The 16,777-nt window shown below is 56.2% G+C and overlaps 3 protein-coding genes across 3 annotated transcripts; 1 reads left to right on the top strand and 2 right to left on the bottom strand.

Moving 5' to 3' along the window:
- Nucleotides 1–2,465: 2,465 nt before the first annotated feature.
- osm1-1 (Fumarate reductase) lies at nt 2,466–4,518 on the top strand (the record flags this gene model as incomplete). Its single annotated transcript, XM_032034034.1, has 4 exons — nt 2,466–2,499; nt 2,565–2,633; nt 2,690–2,927; nt 2,982–4,518. The coding sequence occupies 4 exons, from the start codon at nt 2,466–2,468 to the stop codon at nt 4,516–4,518; spliced, it is 1,878 nt and encodes a 625-aa protein (XP_031886715.1).
- A 1,695-nt stretch (nt 4,519–6,213) lies between these two features.
- On the bottom strand, nt 6,214–9,637 carry MSB1 (Morphogenesis-related protein MSB1; the record flags this gene model as incomplete). Its single annotated transcript, XM_032034033.1, has 6 exons — nt 6,214–6,323; nt 6,380–8,718; nt 8,768–8,996; nt 9,059–9,152; nt 9,202–9,347; nt 9,448–9,637. 6 exons carry the CDS (start codon nt 9,635–9,637, stop codon nt 6,214–6,216), a joined length of 3,108 nt encoding a protein of 1,035 aa, XP_031886732.1.
- A 5,790-nt stretch (nt 9,638–15,427) lies between these two features.
- ung1 (Uracil-DNA glycosylase) lies at nt 15,428–16,595 on the bottom strand (the record flags this gene model as incomplete). Its single annotated transcript, XM_032034032.1, has 2 exons — nt 15,428–16,145; nt 16,207–16,595. 2 exons carry the CDS (start codon nt 16,593–16,595, stop codon nt 15,428–15,430), a joined length of 1,107 nt encoding a protein of 368 aa, XP_031886714.1.
- Nucleotides 16,596–16,777: the final 182 nt, after the last annotated feature.

Raw genomic sequence — 16,777 nt, forward strand, 5'->3', positions numbered from 1 at the left:
GCCAGGTTGCGGGTTGCCAGGCCGGCCGGAGAAGGTGAAGATGCGCGACGGGATGAGGTCGGGATTTATTGCTACATTCGAACAGGCAAGCAAGGGCTTTCAGCAACAGACGCAGCAGTACCAACCAGCAATTCGCATTGCAAAAGTCTGAGAACCGCTGACCATCAAATTGATAGCCACTGGCTCTTGAATAGCGCAATGGAACCCGAACTTCCAGCACCGTTTATTCAATCCATGATTCATGAAAGAGACGAATGAAACGAATGAACAGGTGGCAAGTCGGATGTTGTATTGTCGGCGACGTGAAGGAGCAGCATCTGACCATGTCTGTTCCGCCCACACGTCTGTCCCGAGCTCTTCTTTCACATGCAAGTGCTTCTGCGCCATCTCTGTCCTGGGCTGTCCAGCGCTGCACGGCTATCCGTACCTGCCTGCCTCGAAGTAGGTACCTACTCCAACTCCAGCCCCCAAATGCCCCCCAAATATGCCCCAGAACGGAGGGGGGGAAGGGTAGTACCTTACGTGGGAGGCACGGAGCAGAGGCGGAGAGAACTCGTCCTTCACAAGTGTGGAGGACAAGCTGGAAGACTGAGTGGTCGCCCGGCAGCCAGGCTGGGCCGAAAAGAGGGGACGGCAATGCAGGTGGCAGGCTGGCCGAGCTGGGGAAACCGCCAGTGGGAGTGGAAGATCCTCGGTCAGGTGCTAAATGTTCCGGACCGGCATCATCTGACCTGGTGCACTTGGGAGAATGTGTGGGGGAAGAGGCTTGTGTGGGTGAGACTACCTTAGTGTGTCTGTAGCCCGTGAAGAGAGGGGGCAAACAGGTGCTCGATGCAGCCGCAATGCCTCTAGTGTTGGTGCATTGTTCGGATCGCGTCTGCAAGGAGGCTGGAGAGAAGGGTTTTGGAAACTGTCCTGTCTCCAATGGGCGGTGGCGTTGAAGACTACACTATCAAGATTCACCTGTTCACCGCAAAGACGGGGGTTCTTCTGCATCGTTTTTGACACGAGGCATGACATTTGGTTGGCCTTTTGGCGTTCCGGGTGCCATGGCGGTGGGGACAGGAAGCCTGTGCTCGCTGTAAGAGGTGACGGCGTGACGGGATGCCTCCGGTAATTGGGAACCTTGGGACGCATACACAGACAGCGCAGCGGCTCTCGCCTCAGCTTGGGATAAAGCATGAGCGTCAGCGTGACCACGAGCATGACCGTGACCGACAACCTTCACATGTCAGAATCGAAGAGCCTGAAACTGTCAAAAAAAAATCTTCGCGGCCTTCCACGCCAACGTGGTCTCAATTGCCTTGTGAAAGTCGGGTGGCCCGTCAGAGCTAACCTAAAGCTCAACGGCACGCCTCACGTCGACGACGGGTCACCACGGATACGGATAGGGGACTTGTCGAATTGCCATCTGCCATCCCTTCTCCAGCGACGGGCAGCGACCGACCGTAGGGTACTCGCTCGCTCACTGTAGCACTCTAGCAGGCTCTCTTTCCAATCCGTCTCCTACCGTTGGTCATCGTAGCCAGCTTCCCCAGCAACAACAGCAAGACAGATCCAGTCCAGTGCATGCCGTAGTCAGTTTCCTGTTGCGTACCCCGTATCGCGGCCCCGTAGGAGCTTCAACAGTTTTGGTGTTCCCCCCACACTTCCCCCAGTTTTGCTCTTCGCGGTCCACCACCGAAAGGAGCGAAGCCAGGTACTACTCGGCCAGAATTGCTGCGAGAGGCAGAGGGCCCCCTTACGCCTGCTGCTACGTCGTCAAAAATACTTATAAAACCCCCGTAGCCGGAGTCAATTGCCTCGTGTGCGCAGGCTGCTGTTGCTTCCCTTCTGTCCAGAATCTCTGTTTTCCGGTTGCATCCCATTGTCTAGGTGTCTCTTTGTCCGACCTGCTGCTGTCCCTGTAAGTACCTGATCCGAATCCACCGCTGGGCTGCCTTACCAACTCGCGCATTCTTACTGGCACGCCGCGACGGGTGACGCCAATCTGCCCCAGACGGCACCCCAGCCCAGACCCAAACTGGCCCCAAACCCGCTAGCACCACGGCGGGCGGCCCAGTCGAGTCCCATGAAAATCCCCAGTGCTAATCCCCCTGTTCCCTCCCAGGCGCTTCGACCTCGGCTCACGACTCGCCGTGTCAGCACCGCACCGCATCGCACCACCGCACCCGCACCACGCCCAAGGCCGCAGCAACACACCCTTTGTTTGCAAGGTACTCGGTACGCATACCCCGTACCTTTCTGGCCCTGCCGTGAGGTACCTCCATCGTCCCTCGGCGTAGCTTAGACACGAAGGCGACTGGGACGCTCCTCTCACACGCTCTCGTCCATCTCCCCGTTTTCTTCTTAAACCTCGACCTCCATAAACTCTCCTCCATTCCCCCCACAAACTTCATCTTCCCCATCTTCTTTGTTGATTCTCCATCCCTTCTCTTGGAGCGCATCTGTACAAATCAATCAACATGGCACCCAGAGTTATCGTCGTCGGCGGTGGTCGTAAGTGGCATCTCTCTCCAACCTCGCTCTCGAGCGTGCCGTCACATGCTAACGTGTGTTCTCAGTTTCCGGCTTGAGTGCCGCGCACACCATCTACCTCGCTGGTGGCAACGTTGTTGTTCTCGACAAGCAGGGTAAGTCTCACGCTGCGCACCGCGAACAGTCGCAATACTGACTCCGTCGCAATCAGGCTTCTTCGGAGGAAACTCCACAAAGGCCACCTCCGGTATCAACGGCGCCTTGACCCGCACACAGGTCGACACCAAGATTGCCGACAGCGTCAAGCAGTTTTACGATGATACGTTGAAGTCTGCCCGTGACAAGGCCCGCCCCGACCTCATTAAGGTCCTCACTTACAAGTCCGCTGCTGCCGTTGAGTGGCTTCAGGATGTCTTCAACCTGGACCTCACCCTCGTTTCGCGGTTAGGGTGAGTTTGCATGCTGCGCGCCCCTCGACGCAACAGCGACTAACTTCTCATCAGTGGTCACTCCCAGCCCCGCACGCACCGTGGTCACGATGCCAAGTTCCCCGGCATGGCCATCACCTACGCTCTCATGCAAAGACTCGAGGAACTCGCCGAGACCGAGCCCCACCGAGTCGAGATCATCAAGAAGGCCCGTGTCACCGGCCTGAACAAGGAGGGAAACACCATCACTGGTGTGAACTACGAGTTCGGCGGAGAGGAGCAGAGGCTCGACGGCCCCGTCGTTCTTGCCACTGGTGGCTACGCCGCTGACTTCGGCGACACCTCTCTGCTGAAGCAGCACCGTCCCGATACCTTTGGCCTCGCCACCACCAACGGCTCCCACGCCACTGGTGATGGCCAGAAGATGGTCATGGCCATCGGTGGTAACGGTATTGACATGGACAAGGTCCAGGTCCACCCTACCGGTCTGGTCGACCCCAAGGACCCCGGTTCCAAGTGGAAGTTTTTGGCTGCTGAGGCTCTTCGTGGTGAGGGTGGTCTCCTGCTGAACGCTGACGGTGACCGTTTCTGCGACGAGCTTGGCCACCGTGACTACGTCTCCGGTATGATGTGGAAGGAGAAGGACAAGAACAAGTTCCCTATCAGACTTGTCCTCAACTCCAAGGCCTCAAACGTTCTTGACTTCCACACTCGCCACTACTCTGGCCGTGGTCTGATGAAGAAGATGAGCGGCCAGGACTTGGCCAAGGAGATTGGCTGCTCGCCTGACCACCTCCAGAAGTCCTTCCAGACCTACAACGCCATCGCTGATGGCAAGCAGAAGGACCCTTGGGGCAAGAAGTTCTTCCACAACCTGCCTTTCGACATCAACGACACCTTCCACGTTGCCGTTATGGAGCCCGTCCTCCACTTCACCATGGGAGGTATCGAGATCAACGACAAGGCCCAGGTCCTCAACTCTGAGCAGAAGCCCTTCGACGGCCTCTACGCTTGCGGTGAGCTGGCTGGTGGTGTCCACGGTGCTAACCGTCTTGGTGGTTCCTCTCTTCTTGGCTGTGTCGTCTACGGCCGTGTTGCCGGTGACACTGCCAGCAACTACCTCTTCCAGCAGGCCCTCAGCGGCGCTGGTGGTGCTGCCGCCCGTATGGGACAGATCTCGCTGCACCTCGACCCTGCCCAGCCTGGCCGTCTGACGATCGACTGGAACAACGCCGGCGGTGCTGGTGGCCAGGGCATCCCTGCCCAACAGACCACCTCGGCAGCAGGCCCCACACCCGTCCAGAACGGACAGAAGGCCGACAAGCCCAACGACCCCAAGAAGTTTACCATTCCCGAGAAGGAGTTCTCCATGGAGGAGGTCGCAAAGCACAACACAAAGGAGGACCTGTGGGTCGTCGTTAAGGGCGTTGTGATGGATCTCTCCAACTGGTTGGAGGAGCACCCCGGTGGTCCTCAGGCCATCATGAACTTCATGGGTCGTGACGCGACTGAGGAGTTTGAGATGCTGCACGACGACGAGGTCATTCCCAAGTACGCACCACAGCAGGTGATTGGCCGCGTCAAGGGCCAGGAGCCAAGCTTGGAGCTGTAAGTACTAGGATGATGGACGTGTTAACGATGGCATTGGCTTGGGTAAAATAGTGATAACCGGAGTACTGGGTGCGCATTGGCGCACTTTTGATTTGGGCATTTTCTTCATGAGTAGTCACTATCGGGATTGTATTCATAGATACATTTTGTAGTCTCTTGGATCCAATGGAACTCCATACTTCTCTGTTCACAACCTTGTTGCTCATCTCTTCACACGCGACTGTCACGTAATGACCCTGGCTATGCCGGCGCCAAGTCAGTTGACTCTTTACGTGCATGCCGATGCCGACATCCGGGTTTTCCGCCTTTCATTCGGCCGACTGATTCCCCACTGACCAAATTGCGGCGCATTTCCCCCCGAATCGCGTCACTATTCCCCCGAAAACCCGAGCCGCGACTGCTCACTACACGCAGCAAAAAAGGAAACAGGAAATGTTCCCGGAAGCCAGCCCGTGCAGATATACTCAGTTTGACGATGTCAAGAGCAAGGCGTTGTGCCTCACCTTTTCGATTAGACAAGGTCAATCAAGTCTCAGAACTCCCGTTGGCCGTGCCTGGAGGGGCAGGAGGAGGTCTACACTGGCCGCTTCGTCAACGTCGCTTTCACGGGTGAGGCAGCGTAAATAATGTGCTGTGTGGTTTGAGGATTTGGGTTGACGAATGACGCGGTGCTGATGACCTCATGAACCCTTGGTGAACTAAGGCATACCTTCTTGGTGACTGGTCATAGAGAGATCCGTTCTCCCGGCGACTTGGTTTAGTTTTATGGAAACATCTGAGTGCCCTACATATCAAATTAACGATCAATAGCCACTTGGCGCAATAGGAGGAACCGCCCAATCTCCTTGTGTCTACGCTGCTATTTTTACTATGTATTTAACACACTCATGCAGAAGACTAGTAGAAGCAGTAATAATAGCGGCGACGACGACGACCGTAAGGTAGAAGATGGCATAGTCAAAGTAGTTGCTGTAGCCCAGGAAAGATGGGCGGTCTATCGTAGAAAGCCTTTAGTTGAGTGGGAAGGAGTGAAGAGTCAGGTCGATGGGTGACATGGACATTTGTTCTGACTAGAACTGTGCACGCAGGCCGAGTTGCAAAGGCTGTCTCTACATATCATGAAGTAGGGCCTATATACATACTGTCACACGTGTGCTACTCGGACGAAAAATGTTGTGTTGTGTACATCAAGGGTAGATTTTTAATATTCTGATGACGGAATTCACTCGCGCTTTTCTTTTGGCACACAAAACTAGCTTCATTGATGGAGGAAGACAAAAATGAATTGCGACTGCATCGAACTGATTCCCCCACGTCATTCGACAACGCTCCGTTCCCCTCCGGACTCTCAATTTTTAGCCGCCAATGCGGAGAAGTTGAAATAAGAAAAAGTTGAAAAACTGCCATTGAAAATTGTGCGTACCGGCTTGCTGTTCTAGTGGTATCATCTTCTGTGTGTAACAACCCGCAACGTAAAAAAGAAGAAACAGCAGACAAGGTATTAGCGACTAATTACTGAGAAGCCTAGATCCGGCCAGGGACCCGGTGAAGCCGGAGACATCCGTTTTCATCTCGAAGAATTAGAGACCGGAAGAAATGGTGCTTTTCTCGTGATGGAGGTGGCGATGCGGGAGTCATTCAAAGAATCGCAGTAAACTGAAAATCAAATCGTTCGGCCTCATATCGGCCCGTCAATCTATCGGCGGATGGGAGGAGGTGTGCGGGCGCCCGGGGCGGTGGAGTTCTCCATGTTGCCCGTGAGCTCCGCAACCCGTGCCTTGATGCGTGCGACGCGAGACTCGATTGCTGCAACAGTGTCAGTTGGCTGGTGATTGGATACCCGGTAACATGATTGCACTTACTCTCTTCTCCGCTGGTGTCGTCGTCACCATCAGTGGTCTTGCTGTATCCACCCCGACTCTGCTCTTCGCTCTGGCGCTGGGCCGCACGCTCTGCAGCATTCTTGCGAATTTGCGCCCATCGATCCTGCGCCTGGGGGCTTCGGGACCCATCAGTCGGGGACACGGGTGAGACGGGGGACATCTTCGCGGGCGGCTCGGGCGTCTTGTGTCTCGCGATGGGGGGAGGAGCCGCGTCATCATCGTCGGAATCGTCGGGCACGAACGCGGGCTGCTCCTGGAGGGGACCCTGATCGAAACGGGAAAATTCGGTGTGAGCCTCGTTGGCGTCCTCGGTATCGATGCGAGAGAGCGACTCATCAACCGACGGCTCATACTGCGGCTCGTGAGCTTGGGTCTCAACAGGGGCTGGCTGGGGCGCCTCCATCGGCGTGGCGTAAGCCTCGATAGGTGTTGGTGTGGGAAGGTTGGACTCAGTGGCAGTGGGCTGGGGAACGGGAGACGGAGCGTGTCTTGGCGGTTCGGGAGTTGCTGTTTCGCGCTGAAGCATACCGTTCACATCCGCGGCGGCGTTCTCAGGGAGCTTGGAGTTCCGGTTCTTGTTACGACCAAACAGCTTTCGCAGGCCGCCACCGCCAGTCTTTTCCTTGTGAAGCTTCTTCTGCTTCTTGTCCTTGGGGCTGGTGTCCGGTTCCGGCGTGAACATGTTTTCGCGGCCCTGGTCGAAAGAGTCCTTCGGCGGGGGCATCGGCGAGCTTCGTCCGCCTGAGTCGAATCGTTCGGCGGGCTGGAGACCACTCGGTGTCTCAGTATCCCTCTCGATGGGCGCGGGCGGTTCGTCGTTGTGTTGGGACGGCAGCGGCGAGGGTGTTCGGGGGATGCCTGGCGAGTTCATGGTCAATGGCGAAGGCTGAGGTTGTAAAGAAGGTGACTTTTCCGGAACTTCAGGGCGAAGCTCGTCACCATTGGCATGGCCGTTCGTGTATTCGTTTTGGCCGTGGCTTCCATTTCTCTGCATTGTGGAAACTCCGATACCGCGACCAGCAGTGTTGTTTGCGAGATAGGCCTCCCGAATCGCCTCCTTGTCGTATTTGTTTGCCCACTTCATTGCCGGAGAAGCTTGCTTCATGATATCGGGCTGGAGAGTCATCACGCTAGTAGTCTTCTCCATGGCCGATGCATCATTGCGTCCTCGGCGTGCTGCGAGTATTTGCTGCTGCTTCAGTTGTTGCTCCTGTTGCTGACGCGCCTGGAGCTGTGCGGCAGCTGCCTGGATGCGAGCTTGTTGATCTGGACCAATGCTCGACTTGCTGACATTTGGGTCCTCCTTCTTGCTCCCCTTCTCCAAGGCGTGCTTTCCAGTCGACTTGCGGCGGTTGACGCCCTTGTTACGTCTGGTCCAGCTGAAAAAGCCCTTCTTTTCGGCAATGTAGGCGCCTTCTTGAGGTTCAGGGGCAGCTCCGGCCACCATCTCTTCCATGACAAGCCATCTTCCAGACCGAATGGCGGTCTCGATGACGGCACAGCGGCCGAAGGCTGACTTTCTTTCCGGCGTCTCCTCAGGAGCAAGACTGCTCATCCAGACCCACCAGAACGCTTCATCCAGGTCGAAACGTGCTATGCTTGCCAATTCACCGGGCTCCAGACGATCCGATTCGAGTCTAGGGTTGTGGGATTGAGAACTTCGTTGGCGGACAGCTGTCTCAATTGGCGGCAGCACCTTATCGGGCGGCAAAAGCATGTTCGGGTTGTTCGGGTTGTCATCAACGAAGCCCGATGACAGGAAGTCTGCCCAAGACGGTGTGGTTGGTCGGCCAAGACCAACGTTTCCAGCTGCCGGTGTCGTCCTCAAGCCCTGCGGCTTGCGAGCGGCGGCGGCGGCTTCCTCGTCATCGTCCTCATCCTCAAGAGCGCTGGTAAAGCCAATGTCTTCGAAACGTGACCAGGAGGCATCGCGCAAGCTGGTGGAGTGCTTGGAGCTAGACACTTGGGACTGGTTGGCCGAAGAAATCGCCTTCAAGACACGGCGGCACTCTTCGGTAAGGGCCTTGACGGGATCCTCGTACTCGGAAAACTCTCGCAGAGCTCGATCTTCGTCACGATACTGGAAATGGTTTGCCCTCCTCAAAAGGGCGAAAGGCGTAGGGGAAACTGCGTCGACAATCATGACCACCTTGTAGGTGGAGGACTGCATCAGCGAGGGCTTCTGAGGGGGGTACTCGGTTTCCTGCAAGAGCTTCTGTAGTGACATGGGCAACATGGAGATGCTGCCTTGGGAAGGCTTCTGGGGAGCTAGCGACCTGAGGTATGCGAAGAACAGATGGCTCGTAGCATCGGCGGCGCTGCAGCGTGTTAGCGCTGACGATTCGCAATTGCAAATTTTATACTCACCTCGCCCATGACTTATAGCCACCCTCAAAGCCGCTGCCCGTATCTTTGTGCTCAAACGCCCACCATGCACCCATACGAGAGAGCTTGCGGCCACCCAAACCGTTCATCTTTCCATGAGCTGCAATCGCGGAAAGAAGGTCGAAGAAGTCGAAAATAATACATGATCGGGCGCCGTTGTCGACACTGAGGGGGATGAATGTCTTGAACGAGTCTCTCGCCATGTTCGAATCTGGAAGGCGCATGAGCCACTGTCGTATGGCACGGGGTGGCTGATCCTTGTGTGCGACTTACCTTGCTCGCCAACTTTGAACAATTCATACGCATCCCAACCAACAACACCCCCCGGCAATCTGCTCCAACACCATTTTACAACGCCGGCGATGACCTCGATGGTGTTAGCACGACCCAAGGGACCTCATTCTCAAGACACATACCATGGGTTCGGTCATGCGAAGCTCTTGCGACAAGAACTCGCCGCGAAGCGGTTGATTGCCATCGAAGAAATGGCGGATGAAGGTACGGACAGCACTAGGGTCCGAGGTGGGACGGAATGGAAGGAGCAGGAAAGGGTGGTCCAGAGCTAGAGACGGAAGGAAGCATGTCAGTTTTGCAGTCGCGATAGGTCGCATTGGGCACAAAGATTGATGCGTGCACATGCAAGATATGCAAGAAGGTCGTACCTCGAGCCTTGAGCTCCTCAGTGCAGCGTCTGATCAGGTCCTGAATCTCCTCGGGTTCGACCGTCTTTCGTGTATAAGCGTCGTCCCATCGTGGCTTCGCGGGGAGATGGTCGGCAGCATCGAAGTTCGCGCCCTTCTTCTTCTTGGTCGCACCGTCTTTGCCCTTGAGGCGGGAAAACAGGCTAGGCATTTTTGCGGTGAGGAATCGCCTTCAAGAAGACGACTGTTTGTTGAAGCGGGGGGAGGCGCGCGGCATTCGCAGAGCGGACGGAGAGGTCGACGAAGTCGTCGTGGCTGCTGCGTCGACGAGGGGTCGGAGACCGTTAAAGGGATCTGAGACACGGGGAGCCAAGATGATCAAGGTTGCGGATTCGCCTCGCCTCGGGTAGTGGGAATTGGTGGGGGAGTCGCGAAAGATGCGCGATAGGGGGGCGAGGAGGAGTAGGTATCGTCGACGGAGGACGGTGTTGCGCGTTTGTCGAAAGTCAATAATACGGCGTTGGAGCAGTTCCCCACGCAGACACTCCGCTAGGAGATTGCGGCGAAAGGGAATACAGAAAGAGATTCGAGGGTATATGGGGAAAGAACCGAGATTCTAAGAAACGAAAGTAATTTCCAGCAAGGGAAAGCGAGAGGAGGAGAAAGGAAAAAGGTGTGGTTGTGGTGTTGGCTGCCGGACTGCTTGGGCAAGAACCGAAAGAAAGAGGCAGCTTCACTCTCTTTCTCTCTCTCTCTCTTTCTTGGGTTCAGGGGCGGGCGAACAAGCGGCGGGCTATTAATTGGAGAAAGCGGGAAATGGTAATATTTGGGGGGGTCCCCTGGATGCTTGGCTCCCGCGCTCTTCCTGCTGGTGCTTGTCTCTTTTTTTTTTTCTCTCTTTGCTTTTGCTTGCTGTATTTTTTTCCTTCTGTTTTTGATCTGGCTCCCCTGTCTGCGTCTCTGTGGACTGAAGTATCTTTTGTGTGACGGTCACAGCAGACGGGTACCTGGGGGCGACCCTGAGGTGGCAGCCGAATAGGGGATAGCGGCAATGCAGCGGTTTAGGGGAGGCTTCCAGTCCGTGGGTCGCGGGTGTGGGTCGTGGGACTCTGTGCTCCTTGCAGAGGTGCAGCGGTGCTGCGTGCAAGTGGTGACTGCAGCGGTGGTGTGCAGCAAAAGGCGGCGGCAGCAGCAACAACAGCAGCAGCAGCCTCCACTGGGATCTTTTTTGAGGGGCTTTTGGCGGCGTATGGTAGGCTCGCAAGTTCTCTGGGCCGTTGTTTGACCTCTCGACCGAGGGTAGGTTCTCGGGTGATGCTAGTGGCACCTAAGGATCAGGCACAACACACAATGGTGGTAGGAGGAGGGGCAGGCAGGCCCTGAAATGAAATTAAATCGCTGGATAGAGGACCCTGGCTGAGTGCCACAGCCTACAGGGCCACCAGACCGCCCGCCGCTGATGGAACGAGGCTTGCAAGTTGAGGTGCGGGTGATCTCTCGAGACCTCGACCTTGACCTTGGGCAGGTAACCAAGTCAGGCACCGTACCGCTCTGTACCGCACCGCACCGCACCGTACACTTATTCCGTACCGCACGCTCGCTGCAATCTCGACCAGTCGATGGAGTCCGATGTGCAGCTGGGCGGAGAAGCAGGCAAGGAAGGTGCTCGTGAGTAGTGGGGGAGCTAAAGAATTTGGGGCTGCAAGGTGCAGACTAAGATCTCAGGCGACGATGTAAGTATGGGCGTAGAAGACGGTGGGAGCGTTGCCGCGCCTGGACGACTCACAAGAGGCGGACGGGTGGTGTTGATGGCAATGACGACTCGGCAGAGAATCCAGAATCCAGAATCCAGAATCCAGAACAGGGCCGGCCGCGCAAGTCTCAACATGAGTTACTTCCATGCATCCGGGATAAGAAGGTGTGTGTAATGCAGATGCAATGCCAATGCCCCGGCAAGGAAAACCTCAGACGAAAGAGACGATGGAGCAGTTCCGGCGTCAGTACCAGCCTCGGCGGCCACACTGGACGAGCAGAGAGGGAGCCAGTAGGTGCTTATCAACCACTCAAAGAGACGACGGGAATGCAGACTCCTTCATCTCGCGTGGGCATGCTGTCATCGACAAGGTTAAAGAAGGTTAACACCCATCACCACTTGGGCACCATGCGATGCGTCAAGAGCACGTCGGGTATCTGGATCTGTATCTCTACTTTGGCCATCCATCTCGTTGAGTCGGACTTGAACTTGTTCAGCTCCTCGGCTCCCAGAGATGAGGTACATAGCATTCCTCTGACTTTACTATGTATACACGAGACGAGACGAGGTGAGGTGAAGTCCATTTGCTATTGATCATGGATGGCTTGAGACAAGCTGTCTCTGATGCGCGGTGCTTGGTATGGGCAAGCGTGGACATCCCATCTGTCCAGTGCACCTTATTTGAGCCCCTGTACCCGCTAGTTCCGGTCGGCGCTGGGTGTTGGGCTGAACTTGAATCTGAACGAGTCTTTCGCGTCTCTTGTCCAAGTCTTACAGGCTGTTTTGCTCCGGCCGTTGCATCTGGAAGGGAGCAGAGGGATACAAGTCGGGAGCAGCAAGAATTGCAATTAATGAGATGGAAGGCGGTGCGGTCCAGTCCAGGCTCAGGACTCAGGTTGTCTTCATTCATTTCATCATCCACCATCAAAATGTTCAGCCATTGAGAGCAGGGCACCCTGTTGGTCCGGCCTGCCCCCCTTCCTTCCCCGTAAGGCACCACGGTACCACACCCAGCACCACAATCCACCACACCACCACCGCCGTCTCCTCCTACTTCTCAAGTGGTGCATTGTGGTCCTGTCGCTGCCGCTCATCATCTCTGGGCCCTTACCTCATTCTAACCCACCCAGCGGCCCTGCCGCCAGGAGGAGCATTGCTAGCTATCCAATTGGCAGTGGGGGTGGACCCTGTCTCGTTTCGGACCTTCGTTGACTCGTCCCTCACTTCCCACCAAGATCCAGCAGCGTTGCGATCCCGAGATGCAAAGCAACAAAACCGCCCTCTTCATCACCATCCAAGTACACATCACCTTGCAGCTGTGCATAATACCTTGGGCTTGGAGGGTGTACACACGACCATGATTTTGTCTCGTCGCCTGCAGCTCAGCCCAAAGGAAAGCGCGATGCCTCACGTCGCCCCTCGGTGTTTTCGCTTTCGGTGCTCGGTCCAACACTAACACGACCTCAACAGGTCCAGTCTATCGTTCCATTGACATCGCTTCATCTTCCACGGTCGCTGTACATAATCGCCTCCGGTCCATTCCCCGCGGCCTGTGTTCATATCAGGAACATCCGACATACCCAGGTACGGACTTATCACGGCGTAAATTCTGCCGCATTTTTGTAGCACCCTCATTGAGCTCATGTCTCGCAGCATCCTCAGCTGGGAAAGCACAAGGCATAGCATGATGACCACTAACACGACGAGACGCGTCTCGAATGTGAACCTGCCGCCAGGTTACTTTGGCTTCCGGCGCCCGCCCGTCTGCCCCACTCCCCGGCAAGCCACAGGACGCGGCAACATGCTCATGTCAACGACCTTGGAGGAATCCAATTGTCCCAGAAAGAAATAGCAAGACTCGAAGCGACATCCGAGAAAGAACCCATGAGTCTGGGGCACCGCCGTGCCGCCTCAATGGCCCGAGAGCGATGTTGGAAACCCCCAACTCAGCGCCGCCAACGGTCCGGGCAGGACGCCACTTCGGCCGCTCTTAGGAGCCTTCTTACTCAGAACAATCTGCCTCTGACACCCAATCTAAAGCGACTCGCCAGCTCCCAGCACACCGGGATTTGCCAACAATAGGACGACAATTCTCCTGGGTGAGGGAAGTCGCTTCGCCGTGCATGAGTTGGCCGTTGCCAGCACATCCTCGTCGCTACTCCCATCCACCATTCACAGCCGGCTTTCTTCACATCCTCAGAGCCGAGCACCCCGATGGAACAAGTCATTGGCTGTGTTCTGTGCGCTTGATCGGCGTGTGCTGGCACCCACCACAAAGTGCTGTCAGGCTTGACGGGCAGCAGCTCTCTGGTTACTTGCATTTCGGCTCATCGTGCGCGTCACTGACCCTCTAGGCCCCAGTAGATGTCGCGCCGATGAAATCTCGCTACCGCTCTTTTCTCCGTCCGGAGACTTCTCCTCGGCGGATGTACAATCGGTACCGCTGAGGGTGACAGATCACCATGATGCCACTGACAGGATACGACACGGAAGCGAGCTGGCAGATGCCACGGATTGGCACTCCGAGGTGCCATGGGCTCCCTCAAACCATTCATCGGCGAATGCGACGGCGCTCGAGCCTCCCATTGTTTTTCTGTGCCTCCTCTCGCACATTCAAATCGGTCGTGCCAGGGCCGCATGAACGCACCTCCAAGGGGGGCTTGGGGGCTCAAGGACCTGCTTGCCTCTGCGCGTCTGATCCCGGCGTCTTGACTGGCCAGATCAGATGCGAAACTTCTTCCTGGTTTGTCTGGATTACCAAAAAAAAAAAAAAAAAAAAGAAAAAAAAAAAAGGCTGGCTGCACTACCGATCGATCAACGTCAGAAATGTCTATCCATACCCCACCGAATGACCAACTCAATTATCGGACGATGTCTTCCATGGGTCTCGGCTCTAATTGGGGAGACTAGCCGCCGGTGTCTTACACAGAAACGTCGCCAATCCTCCAGCTTGCCCTCCAAGGCTGCGGCGAACATGAACCCTTCGACCGCTACGCCAGCGGCTGCCACTGCACCACCCGAATCTCAGCATGCCAATTACTGCTGCATGTCTCTTGTTTGACTTACCGGCATAAAGTCCCGGTGGCATGGCGCTGCAACCAACCCAATGGCTTCCCCGAACGTGACAAGACCCTTAAATTCCCTGTTTAAATGACATAAGCAAGTTGTCCGTCATTTAGACTCATCAGGGTTGTGAGATGGCATGTGACCCGCGGAACGCGCTTCAACTTCTGCAACGCACAATATAAGGTAATTGGAATATCAAACCCGTCTGGCTTGCAAGAACAATTTCGACGGAATGTAGGGCGAAAAGGTGCGCTCTCGCTGAGGGAACAAGGAAAATCGCACATTGACCAATCGCTCGACAAACGATTAAGATGAACCCGCGAGACACTTTCACATGCCTGAGCACCAGCATTGCGTACCTAATCGGTCGCATTAGGTTTCCGTCCTTGCGTCCGGCCCGGGCGGCACCGGAATCGGGACCGCGATATGGGTCCCGGGAACCCGGAGGCCCGTCCGGTTTTGTCAACTCAGAAGCTCACTATGAGAAAGTGTTTACAACTGGCCCGGAAAAATATCACACTGCAAGTGAGAGCGAGAAATTTCTTCCAAGTACCTAGCAGTGGTCACCACAAAGCCAGCTCTATGCAAACCAGTAGTTTACGAGCCCGAGTAAACGTCGTGACGGATATGCCCAGTTCCGGGCACTGCCTCATAAGCGTAAGAGGCTAGCATAGTACGGATGCTGTAGCACTGCCTTTGGATATCTCGGGCAGCGAGCGTTGTAAAAGCTGTGTCAGGACAAGCAGCGACACTAATGAAGAATATGGCTCTTCGGACTGGGCCTAGATATGGTTTCTGGCGTCTGCGCATAGAAGCGCTCAGTGTGGTGGATCAGTCGTCGGCATAGACCCAGTACCACGACAATGGAACTGTCTCCAAGGTCCGCTGAGGAGGCATGCTTATTGGTAACCATGCAAATGCATACAAGGCCTGTATCAATGAATTTTCCAATCATGGCATTCTTTCGATTTTCTCCTGAGCCATCCGAACACCACCGCCTCGTACCTTAGCCAATCCCGACATGCATCTATGCGTGATTCTTCATATGCCAACAGCAGGCTTTATCATCTAGTAAAACAAGTCATGATCCGGGCCATTCCTAGAAGATGGCCCGGACATAGCAAGCGTGTCGTCGGGGACAAACATATGCAGTTCGCCCCAACGACCGTCTTCTCGATAGTATTACTCCTTCTTGGGCGAGGCCTTCGTCTCGGCCTCTTCCTCCGCCGCAGCCGCCATAGCCGCCATGGCGTCCTCGTCGACTTCGTCATCGTCGTCCTCCTCCTTCTTCTCCGCCGGGGCCGGGGCCGGGGCCGGGGCCGGGGCCGGGGCCGGGGCCTCAACCTTCTTGGCCCCGCTCAGGTCCCAGTCAATCTCGGCGCCAGCGCCATACCGCTCGACAAGCCAGTCGTTGGCCTTGCGGAAGTGTCCGCAGTCGAAGAAGCCCCTCGACGCACTCAGCGGGCTGGGATGCACGCTCTTGAGAATGAGATGCTTCTTGGCGTCAATCTTGACGACGCGCTTGCCGGCGGGCGTGCCCCACGCCATGTAGACGACGCCGCGAGAGCGCTTCTGCGCGACGAGGTCAATGACCTTTTGCGTGAAGCGCTCCCAGCCGCGGTTCGAGTGCGAGTTGGCCTCGTGCGCGCGGACCGTCAGGCAGGTGTTGAGCATGAGCACGCCGCGGTCCGCCCACGGGGTCAGCAGGCCGCCGTTCTTGGGAGGCGGGCTGAAGCTCGGGTAGTCCTTCCTGAGGGCAATGTACATGTTCTTGAGCGAAGGGGGGGCCGGGGTCGGGGGGCGGACGGAGAAGGCGAGGCCGTGGGCTTGGTTGTGGTTGTGGTAGGGGTCTTGGCCGACAATGACGACTTTGACGTTGTTGAAGGGGGTATGACGGGACCTGAAGCTATGTTAGCATACACGTATTGAGTGCGCTGGGGTAGTGGAATCGGGAAACGGACCAAGAGTACACATCCTCCTTTGGAGGAAACCACTTCCTTCCTGCACTAGTTTCCCTGTTCAAGAACCTCTTGAGGTCGAGGAACTCCTTGCTCGTGACCTCATCCTTAAGGTGTGCCAGCCAGCTCTCGTGCAAAGTGTCGATCTCGAGCTGGAGCAGCTCCTTCTGCTCGGCCGTCAGTCCGGCGACCCACTTCACCTTGTCGAACTTGGGAGCCGGCGTATCGGCGGCGGCGGCTGCAGCCACAGCGCCGTTGCCGCTCCCTGCGGCGGCGGAACCCTTAGCAACCGGTTTCGGGGCGCCGAAGAAGGACATGATACTGCCGTCCTGCTTGGGTTTCTTGCTGTCCGCGGACGACAGCGTGCCGGCCTTGCGCTTGAGGGTCGACATTTTGGTCTTTGTGGGGAAGGAGAACGGCTTTTTGGAGAAAGTGGTGATGTGGAGTGCCCCTTGATCTGGGCGAGGGCGGACTAGAACTGGCAGCTGGAAGGGCAGGCGTAGGCGTAGGCGGGTAATCGTGGTGAGATGTGTGGGTGGTCGTGAAGGCGTCAACTGGTCGTCAATGGGTTCGT

This window comes from Colletotrichum fructicola, assembly GCF_000319635.2.
Source record: "Colletotrichum fructicola Nara gc5 chromosome Unknown KSG_Nara_v1_contig07, whole genome shotgun sequence".
NCBI lineage: Eukaryota > Fungi > Ascomycota > Sordariomycetes > Glomerellales > Glomerellaceae > Colletotrichum > Colletotrichum fructicola.